This window comes from Cicer arietinum, chromosome 6 (genome assembly GCF_000331145.2).
Source record: "Cicer arietinum cultivar CDC Frontier isolate Library 1 chromosome 6, Cicar.CDCFrontier_v2.0, whole genome shotgun sequence".
In the NCBI taxonomy this organism is placed as follows: Eukaryota; Viridiplantae; Streptophyta; class Magnoliopsida; order Fabales; family Fabaceae; genus Cicer; species Cicer arietinum.
In genome coordinates, this window is record NC_021165.2 from 8,696,149 (window position 1) to 8,706,816 (window position 10,668).

Here is a 10,668-nt window from a genome sequence, read left to right on the forward strand (position 1 = left end):
AACTTTGATTTCTTTGTTTCTCTATCAATGCCCTTGTGCTTGTACTTTCTTTTCATATTTTGTTCAGTGTTGTTCTCAATTGTAATATTTTGTCCTCAAGGTAGATTGATTCATTTCAGAAACCTCAAGTAGTTCATTTTGATCACGGTTATTATTAGTAAAGCATTTGAAGTCTAGTGGATACTGTTTATGGTTGTGATCTTGGAACCAAATTGCTTTAAGGTTTTTCATGTTGCTCTAGTTGAAGCTTCCAAAGAGGTGCATACCTTAACTTTCTCTTTATGCTTTTGGTATTAAGTACTATTAACTAGTGATATGCTCATTTTACAAACTCACTTTAGAGGAGCTTTTTTCAAAGGACATTTATATGTTGTAGTTTTTGTAGCATTGGAAAATTATATTGACAGTTTCACATGATAAAAGTCATTATAAAAAATTGAATTGCACCTGATTTCTGAGGAAAGAAAATTTAATGTCATGGATGGATATTTTGTTGTTCTGATAGTGAGTTTCAGGTTTCAACTTTCAATATGGATACTGTAAATTTTAATTTTAAAACAGATAATTGCAAAGTAAGTCTTTTATTGAGATCCCAAATTGGACAAGTAGACAAAGAAAGTACTACTTATAATAATGGAAATCTAAAGAATGTTGCTTATCTAATCTTGCACTCAAAGAAATGGGTTGAAAATTGAAACAGGGTTTTATAAGCCACATTTGAGTCAACAAGAAACGGTGTAATTTTTAATTATTTAAATTATTTCAAGGTACCACACGAATACTACCTCCGTGTAATTTTTAATTATTTAAATTATTTCAAGGTACCACACGAATACTACCTCCGGTCTTTTTTTATAAACGACATTTGAGTCAATAAAAATTGAAGTATATAGATCAAATACATTTAATTTTATTGAGTCAACTGTCTCTCATAAAAAGTATCGAATGGAGTATTAAATTAAAATTTTGCTGCTCTCCGCAGTCTTCTTTGTACATTTTTTATAAGTTACTACTTGAAGTTGGATCTGTAGGGTGCTAAAAGTGTTAAAGTCTTCTTTGGTCAAGAATCATTGCAATCCCCTAATCTATCAATAGATTTGGCTAATGAAGATACATTGAATGAGGACTTGGAATTCGTGGCAAACTAGAAAGATAATGTTGTGTTGTGGTCACTGCTGTACATAACATAATCTCTTCTACTCTTCTTTTCAAGTTCCAACCAATAAGTCACTGCATGTTTTGTAGGGGCCTACTTATCACCCCACATTTCTGAAAAAAATCACACATATCTTTTCAGATGTGTGTATTAGATAGATAATTAGTTTGATAACGATCTTTCTTTATCATTTCATTAGTTTAAGGGATGTTTGGAGTTATTTATTGTACATATAATCATTCATTTGTAATATTTTGTTCAATCAATAAATGAGATTATTAAAAATTATTTCATTTTACTCATTTTTGTAATAGTGTGTGTTTCTGACAACATAATTTGTTCGAAAGTGTATTTCTAACACAAAATGTGTTTTTTTCCAGATGTGTATAGCAGAAGTCATGTTGGTGGCAGTATTGTGTATATTTGTGTACCTTTTAGAGTCATTGACATTGTTTGGGGTGGTAAATATGTTTCATGCAAATGAGGGTGTTTAATTCTTTTTTCTTACGTGCACAATAGAATGTTGGGTGCTAAAAAAGAATGAAGAATCTCCATTATAGTGTGCAAAATGCTAACGCTATCATTTATTTCTTTTTTCAAAAGAACCAAAATGGACTATATACCACTTCTTTTAATAATACCAAAACAAAAAGGTGCATTGTGCTTATTGTTGTAGAAGTTATAATAATGAGAAGATAGATCAAATTATAATATAAAAATAAGCAAAAAATAAAGCTTTTTGAATCCAACAAGTATTTTAATACGTGTGAGTGTGACAAAAACTCTAATTATGGTTGTTTTTATATATAAAAAAATCTAACATGAATCAAATCAAAATAGAGGAATGAAAAAAAGAATCTTAATTTAAGGAGTCAAATTAACTTTCAAAACCAGGAAGCATATACTAAAAAACCTTGAAGGAATAATAATAGACCTCTATGTATGAGAAAGTGAAAAATAAGATCTTTGTGATTTACATGCTATGCTTTGTATATTATACTCCTTCTAATATATCTAAATTAAATTTATTATTTCTGCATATATTTCATTTAAAAAATAGTATCTCTAAACATGATTTATAATACTATATATTCTGTTTTTAAGATTATAATATTTTCTTTTTTATCTTCCTCTTTATATCTCCAACGTTTCATAATAAAAAGTAAAAAAAACAGAAGATTCCCAATCATCCTCTCCACTCTATAGGGAACATTCATAATTACACCCAATAGTAACTTAACACCATAAAAGGTTAGAAACCTCTTATCTACCCACTTGTTTAATTATTGCATCTTAATCTTCCAATTATATAAATCAATCAATCTCCATCAACTTTCCTTCAACTCCACTCTCTTTTCCCTATGGCTTCTAATTCATGCACCAATTTCTATAACTTCCTTACTCAAGAACTCAATGAGCTTCACCAATCCTTCTACTCACATAATAATAACTTCATGTCAATCCAATTCATTTCAAATGTGCTCTCATCTCTACAATCTTTCCATTCCCAATTGACCCTTTTGGTACAAAACCTTAGTTTGCCAGTTGGAGGAAAATGGTTGGATGAATACATGGATGAAAGTTCAAGGCTTTGGGATATTTGTCATGTGCTCAAATCTTCTATTTCTGGAATAGAGAACTATTCTTCATCTGGCTCTAATATAGCTACTTCATTAGATGGTTACCATCATTTGAATCCAGAGCTTTCACATCAGGTTGGTATATACTTTTACACAAACTTTTAAAAAAGTCCACAATAGTGATCTGGGTCGTGACATCAAGGTTTCTGATGTCTTTTTCGGTCATGCACTATAAGATTTTTATGTTTTCATCATTGCAATCGAACTGTGATACCGCATTTGACTGTAATTCTCGATAATATTGAATATCACAACCGCAATTTACAATCAGAGTCCGGTCAAGCATAAGGTAGGTCAACCCTTTGCTTTTGACCCAAAACTGCATTTGATTGCAATTCTCTGTATATAATATCAAATATCAAAATGAAGCTGTAATTGTGGCAACTACCATTTAGAATTTTTTTCTTCATCCATATAAAATTATGTTCCAAATTTTCCTTCAAAATCTTTATGAATTGGAAAAGTCAATCAAATTTGTTCTATTTATCTAACACATGTATATATATATGCTATATGCAGGTTATTAGAACAATAAATATTAGTCAAAGGGAGATTCTAGGATTGGAAGAGGAAAATAAAAGTCTAATGGAAACAAGAATTCATTCATTATCTCAATGTCTAAATCAAAACATCTCTTTAGAATCAAAGTTAAACGAATTCAATGGCTTTCGAGGCGTTCTTTATGCAATGAAAAGAGTTAGTTCATTACTACTAATGATTTTGCTAAGTGGAGTTACATATTGTTGGTCTTCCTCATGCTTTGATCATCAAGGATATGAAGGAAACATTGCTTTTGGATCAAGTTTTACGGTTTCAATGGCAAGATTGCAACAGAAAGTTGGAAAGGAGATAGAAAAGATTAATGGGCTGCCAGGGATTTTGTTCCTTGAATTCCAACAAGCAAAGATTGCTATGGAGGAATTGAAGGTGGTGTTGGAGAGAACAATAGTTTATGAAACACAGTATGAGATACAAGTAAAAGTTGAGAACTTTAAAAGTTGCTTTGAATTGTTGAAATGTGGTGTTGAGAATCTAACAGGGAAAGTTGATGATTTGTTTGATGAAATTGTAGAAGGAAGAAAGAAGATTTTGGATATGTGCAGTCATAAATAAGTAGCTATGTAACATTTTGTTTTCCATGCTAAACTCAGCTATGTTATGTTATTGTTGGTTAATTGTACCATATATCAAAGAGGAAAAATAGTTGATAGGAAAAGGAAAAAGAAAAAAATATGTTGAAAAATGATATGTGAAATGTAAAAAAAAAATGTTTGTGTCAAACAAAGACTATGATGTTTGAATTTAAAACCTCGTGTATATATATGCTACTTAAACTTCATCACAAGACCAATCCTTAAAAAAAAGTGTTTTTTCCTTTCCTACATATATATTTTTTGATAAATTTCTCGTAGTATGTAACTCAATTGATTCACAAGCAAGATTTGGTTGTGAGTGTGAGGTCTTGAAGAAGCTTTGCTGATGAAAAGGAGAATATGATTCTTTTGCTTTGTAGAAAAGCAACGTTACTCTTGTCATAGTTGACAGAACATAATTTTCAGGTGCCAATGATTTCAATAGATATGGTCCATATGGATACATCTTTCTAATAAGTTTCTATAAAAAAAGCATATTCAAAGTTTGAATAATTATGTTTGACCTTTTTATCCATGGAATCAATTAGAAGATACTAGTGTGCTTCTACTATTTTGTGGGAGTTTTTCCCTTCAATATTACAATTTTGTTTCATAAACAAAAGGGTAAAATTCTACTAAATCATATTTTTAATGACAAATTAAAATATAATTTTTTTAAAAGATCAAAATATATATTTTTAGTAATAGTTAAATATAATATGACATAAATAATTCACGAAACCAATTAAGTTAAAAATGTTTTTGTTTATCTTTTATTGAACGGTCAATCTTATATTTATGTGTTTGACCAAATAAAGGAGATAAAACAATGAACTATCTTATTTCATTTGATCAAATACATTAATTTTTAGATATTCTTTTTGTTTATATTTCATTCAAGAGTAATATTATTTTTTGTAAAAAAGAGATTTATATTGTATATTGTTGTGATAGATGTATTAAACTTTGTATCATTTATTGAACCTGATTTAAGTTTATCTATCAAAATCAATTAGAATGAGATAAATGTATTAAACCTCTAATAAAATATGATTTGATTCATCTAAAATGAATAATTCCATTTTTAAGGTTATCAACCATCATATTTTTGAACCCCTTTACTCCTTAATTTCTATAAAACAAAAGTTATCTACTTAAAACTTTTATAACTACAAATTGTAGTAAAAATAAAAAATGTATAATTTTTGTTAATATGTAAAGTTTACTTAATAATTATTTTTTTTGGTAAAATTCAAAATTTATCAATATGAAATTTTTATTTATTTATCTATTTTATTTATTTTCAATTAAAACAAATAAAGAAATTATTTATTTTTAACATTAATCATATTAATATTTAAATTATTTATAAATTATTTAAATTTATAATAAATAAATTGTTTTAAATTATTTACTACGAGTCATTATTTATTAAAATTATTTTTGATTATATAAATTATTCTAAACGTATTTATGTTAAATTAGAATAAAAAATTATAAAAGATAAAAATGAATTTTAGTTAAAATAATAAAAATAAAAATATAATAAGCTATAAATTCATAAACTGCTTAAATTAACTTATCGAAAAATACTATAAATTATGAATTATAAATGAGTGTTATCAAACAAAATTTATAGTTTATAAATTATAAACTCGTTTTTTTTTTTACTTGCCAAATGTAGTCTATGCCTTCTTGTTCAGTTACATCTTCTTTAAAGCCTCAGCTAAATCCTCCAATTGATCTCTACTAGAAGTTTCTGGTAGATTTTTAGCCTCATCAAGAATGTTCATAATCTCTTCTATAGTTTGAAGAGAAGAGTAGTACACATCTTGACCCCCTTTTGTTGATTCCTTAGGCAAGTCCTTTAAAAACCATGCGTGGGACTTAATTTCTCTCATGGTGATTCTCTACATTGAAATTATAACATATAGTTAACACATACTTACTACTTATATCAAGTAATTAAATGAATAAAAATAATAGGAGATATTACTCAACAACAAATTAAAGCATATGCATACTTTCACCGGATTTGCCACAAAAATGCGAGATATTAGATTTCTACAATCTTGAGATATATGAATGGTGTTTGGAATCTTGTATTGAGCAAGCATAATTTGCTGCAAAAAGTAGTATAGTTAGCAAGAATAGACATATGATTTTCAAAAATAAAAAAAATACATATATATACATATGATAACCTATTTACTTTAGTTGAAAAAAGAAAATATAATTATTAATTAAGTACATTTACGGTTTTCTGGGGATTTTTCAAATCCTTTTGGTCCCCAAATGGCAATTCTCCCACTAGCATTATATAAAGTATCACTCCACATGACCAAACATCTGCTAACTGAATAGGTACAAAAAAAATAGTATTAATAAAAAAAAACGAACAATCATATATTATGTTCTATAGGGAAACACATTAAGCCAAATTCATATATTATGATTGATTTAAAGTGTAAATTTTTGTTTACACGTACCAATTAAATCCTTGAACCATTTTATTAACTTGAATATGGAAAATTAAAAATTATATTACCTTTCCATCGTATTCCTTACAAGAAAAAATCTCTGGTGCAATATAGGATAGAGTTCCTATCCTTGAATTGGGCCTCGAATGTAGTAGACGTGACTAATTAAAAAATAAATAAAACTTATTAGAAGCATAATTATCAAATATTATTTATTTGTGATCACTTATTTATAAACATTAATCATTCCAATATTGAAAAAAAACAAGCATTATTTTCTATTGACAAATTAAAAAGGAAATCTACATTGATAGATGCTGAACCTTAGAATAGCCAAAATCACAAATTTTAATACGCCTTCCATCCAATAATGTGTTCTCAAACTTTAAGTCTCGGTGACATATTTCCTACAAAATAAAGACAATTAATCAATTATATTATTATTATTATACTACATATATATTGAAATTTGAAACAAAAATATTTAATTAATTACCATGTCATGACAATGACTAACCCCTGAAATGAGTTGTTGGAAGAAATACCGAGCCTAAAATATGTGCAAGTTGCAACAGAGTTAACAAATTCATAGTTGTTTTTAGTAAATATGACATAAATATAGAAATATAGAGCAATCCATTAGTACACTTTATAACAAATTTAAATATAATTTACCAACAACAAAAGACAAAGACAAATTTAAATAGAAGAGTTCTTTTGAAGGGTGAATCTATAGCGAACCTCATCTTCACTTAATTTACCCTGATTACAAACATAATCAAATAAATCACCATTAGCTGCATACTCCATAACTATTGCAATATGTGTTGGAGTCAAAATCACCTGAAAAGTAATTCACATTTACTTTTTTAAAAATTAAACAAACAACTTATACTATCATATATACAATGTAAAAACGAAGCAAATATTTACAACTATAATATGGCATAAACATGTTTACCTCCTTGAACTGAATAATATTTGGATGATGAAGAGATCTATGGTTTATGATTTCCCTTTCCACCCTTTCATCAATCTATAGAAAATATATTATATTTGTTTCAAAATTAAGAAATACAAAAGAAATCATTCACAAGACGAGACATAATTGTGTAACAAAAACTAGATTTTAAATTTTTTTTTTCTCTACAAATATACAATATTTTCTTTTACTATTTTGTTTATTTTAGCTCTTATAATATAGGAGAATTTTGTTTTTTTTTTTTTTTTTTTTTTCTTTTTAATCCTAATTTTTAAAGAGACGAGTCTCCAAAATCTAAAGTTCAGTTAGAACATAAGTAAAAAAGTTTTAAAAAATTGTTATATTCAAGATTTGAATTTAAGCTTTTCAGAATTTAATAAAATTCATCAATCCCTTAAATTCTGATAATTTTGATTTTGGTGCTGTTGTTGTCATAATAAAATAAATCTATAATATTTGTTCATGTTGATTATATGTAGTTCTGCAACATGTAAATTACCTGATTTTAATCTCTAAAATATGAATCATAAGTATTAAATCCAACATAAATATATATATACCTGATCAGAGATAACAACTAAAACAATAAGAATAAAAGCAGCTTTTTTTCTCTATATTTAAGGAATAAATAGAAAAATATTGAGAATAAAAAATCAAAATATAATATATTTATGAGTGATATATTTCACCATACCGTTTGATCTCTTGAGATGTATTTGACGGCAAAGAGGGCTTTAGTCTCTTTGTGGCGTAAAAGCTTTACAATTGCAAAATTTCCATCCCCAATATTCTTCACTTCCTCATAATTCTCCATTCCCTTATTTTTGTTCTTAACAATTCCTAGATAAACAAACTGCAAAATAAGTAATTCCTGTTTGGACTAAACTAAATACATCACTACTAAAATTACATTTATTGTATGTATTTCAATTAGGATATTTGTCTGCAAATAAATTTATTTGATGGGCGTGACTTTTGAGACATTCAATGGTAATTAATTGAGGTTGGGCTAATCTTTATGAGTGCGATTGAATGCTATGCAAATTTTGTGAAAAATCTCACTCTATCAGTGACCAAATATTAGTAGCAAAAGATATATTTTTTATTTTTTTAATAAATAATATTTTCTTTTTTTTAATAAATAATTTTTTCTTTCAAAAAGTAAAATCTAAAAAAAAAGATAATTTTGATATCTCATTTGCTTCTTTATATTAAGAGAGAAATAGAGACACAATTTTTGTAAAAATAATTTTTGTGTTTTGTGTCTCTAACTCTTTTTTAACCATGAGAAAAAAAAATCAGGAGAGTAAAAAAAGAAACTAATATTTTATAATGTAATTTTGGAGAAAAATATTGTCTTTTATTTTTACGTCTTCTTACATGGCCCGAGCGTTGCATGGACTACATAAAAAAAATAGTAATACCTCTATTTATATTTTAAAAATATGATATAGAACTGTATTTTGAAAATGTAGATCGAAAGTGTCCGTTGAAAATATCTAGCTTTTCAAATTTTGATAGAAAAAGAACTAGCTTTTCTGAATTTTGATTGCTTACCATAAATTTTCGGGGTGAAATGCTTAACATTAACCGGTGATTTTTTTTTTTGTCTTTAACGTATTAACGTTTAAATTCAAACAATAATATCTTTGAACCTAAATTTAGAATTTAGATTTAGAATACCTGATTAATAATAAAAAAAAATTGACACTAGTAAATAATTTTATGGTTAAATAGTCCATTCGCTTAATTTCAGTTAACGTTTTAATATTTTATTTATTTATTTATTTCAGTTTTATTTTTTATTTTAATTTTAAGTGATAATTTGATCTTTTATATTTTAAAATGTAATGTTATCATTTTAAAAAAAAAAAAAAATCATCAAAATTTTCAAACAAAACTTATAAAATTAATTATTATCTTCAATATAATGCAAATTTCATCAAATGAAAAACTCAAATATTCAAATAAATTCATATTTTCATCTCCAACAACATCAAATTCATCAAATAAAGAATGAAAATATGAGTTTATTTAAAGATTTAAGCATGAATTTGATGAAAGATGCATTATATTAAAGATGATAATTAATTTTATCAGTTTTGCTTAAAAATTTTGATCAATTTTTTGAAATTTTGTAAAAAAAAAAAGATAACTGTAAACTACATCAAAAAGAAGATCACCAACTATGGACAATGCAACAAGAATAAAAAGAAGATCAAACTATCTTCAATAAGCTTTAAAATCCAAATAATAAATGATTAAATGTAAAGGTATATGATACAAATCAATAGTTCAAATACATGAGAACAATTCATATTTACATATGCATTTAACATATTTTCGAAAATCAAAAAACAACATTAACAAATCATTTAAAATCATATTTTTGACAATTTGCATAAGTGTATTCGAATACACCATGTTGTATTCGAATACAACTTAAGTCAGAGGCAAAACGTTAAATGGTGTATTCGACTACACCCATCTGTAGTCGAATACAAGCTAAGTCAGTGGCCAAGTGTATTCGACTACACCCATATGTAGTCGAATACAAGTTAAGTCAGAGGCTAAAATACACTAATCTGTATTCGACTACACTGATGTGTATTCGAATACAAGATGTAAAATTTGAATTTTTTGAACGTTACAAAGACGTGTATTCGAATACACATATACTGTATTCGAATACACCTGGAAACATTACAATTTTTCAGATCTGGAATGCCTCTAGAACATTGTAATTTTTCATCAAACCTCTTGGATCAATGGCCACGAATCTGAAAGGATGTTTTATGGAGTATAAATACCCCATAACTTCAGATCAAAAATTAACCATCCTTGAATTAATTCATAAAACAACTTTGAACAAAATTCTGATTTTTCTAAGTACTTGCATTAGATTTTCATATCATTCTAAAAGTTCTCAAGTACTTGAATTACTATTGAGTTGTTTATCAATATACCACATCTTAGATTTATTCAAACCTTATTGTATCATTTGTACAAGTAAGATAGTGGTGTGCTATCTTAGAAGTATTGTTAGAAGATTTGTAGCAAGAATCCCAGGGTGGGAGTTGTACATTTTCTGACAAGTATTGGATTAATCTCTTATGGTGTGCAAGAGGATTGGACGTACCCTTGGTTATAAGGGGAACCAGAATAAATCTTAAAGTGTCCATTTACTTACTGCAGTTTTTATTAAGCTTTGTTCTTAAACTTAGAAAATCCAACTACCATATCACTAAAAACAAGAAACTTTACTAACACCTAATTC

The 10,668-nt window shown here is 26.8% G+C and overlaps 3 protein-coding genes across 4 annotated transcripts in view; 2 read left to right on the top strand and 1 right to left on the bottom strand.

Moving 5' to 3' along the window:
* LOC105852261 (uncharacterized) overlaps positions 1 to 1,655 on the top strand; it is a 10,012-nt gene extending 8,357 nt beyond the window's left edge. The window contains exon 3 of the mRNA XM_073370391.1: positions 1,537 to 1,655. Within this exon, the coding sequence (XP_073226492.1) occupies positions 1,537 to 1,640 (104 nt within the window). The 3' untranslated portion in view covers positions 1,641 to 1,655. The remainder of the gene's footprint in view (positions 1 to 1,536) is intronic.
* A 637-nt stretch (positions 1,656 to 2,292) lies between these two features.
* LOC101493759 (uncharacterized) lies at positions 2,293 to 4,179 on the top strand. Its single transcript, XM_012716812.3, has 2 exons — positions 2,293 to 2,871; positions 3,316 to 4,179. Exons 1-2 carry the CDS (start codon positions 2,518 to 2,520, stop codon positions 3,907 to 3,909), a joined length of 948 nt encoding a protein of 315 aa, XP_012572266.1. The 5' UTR covers positions 2,293 to 2,517; the 3' UTR covers positions 3,910 to 4,179.
* Positions 4,180 to 5,486: 1,307 nt separating this feature from the next.
* Positions 5,487 to 8,318, bottom strand: LOC101489533 (serine/threonine-protein kinase SAPK7). 2 transcript variants are annotated; one of them, XM_004504129.4, is made up of 9 exons: positions 8,086 to 8,316; positions 7,371 to 7,445; positions 7,151 to 7,252; positions 6,906 to 6,959; positions 6,733 to 6,816; positions 6,478 to 6,570; positions 6,181 to 6,285; positions 5,954 to 6,052; positions 5,487 to 5,839 (listed from the first exon to the last, which is right to left on the bottom strand). In XM_004504129.4, exons 1-9 carry the CDS (start codon positions 8,203 to 8,205, stop codon positions 5,633 to 5,635), a joined length of 939 nt encoding a protein of 312 aa, XP_004504186.3. In that variant the 5' UTR covers positions 8,206 to 8,316; the 3' UTR covers positions 5,487 to 5,632. The 2 variants fall into 2 exon arrangements, with proteins under 2 accessions (XP_004504186.3, XP_073226048.1); XM_073369947.1 differs by lacking the exon at positions 7,371 to 7,445 and having other exon boundaries at positions 8,086 to 8,318.
* Positions 8,319 to 10,668: the final 2,350 nt, after the last annotated feature.

What these genes read in the sequence shown, in the direction of transcription:
- LOC101493759 (XM_012716812.3), top strand. Translation starts at nt 2,518, where the DNA reads ATGGCTTCTAATTCATGCACCAATTTCTATAACTTCCTTACTCAAGAA. An exon ending in ATCCAGAGCTTTCACATCAG is followed by an intron (nt 2,872 to 3,315) that starts GTTGGTATATAC and finishes TGCTATATGCAG; the next exon opens with GTTATTAGAACAATAAATAT.
- LOC101489533 (XM_004504129.4), bottom strand. Translation starts at nt 8,205, where the DNA reads ATGGAGAATTATGAGGAAGTGAAGAATATTGGGGATGGAAATTTTGCA. An exon ending in ATCCCCAGAAAACCGTAAAT is followed by an intron (nt 6,053 to 6,180) that starts GTACTTAATTAA and finishes TACTTTTTGCAG; the next exon opens with CAAATTATGCTTGCTCAATA. An exon ending in TTGTGGCAAATCCGGTGAAA is followed by an intron (nt 5,840 to 5,953) that starts GTATGCATATGC and finishes ATTTCAATGTAG; the next exon opens with AGAATCACCATGAGAGAAAT.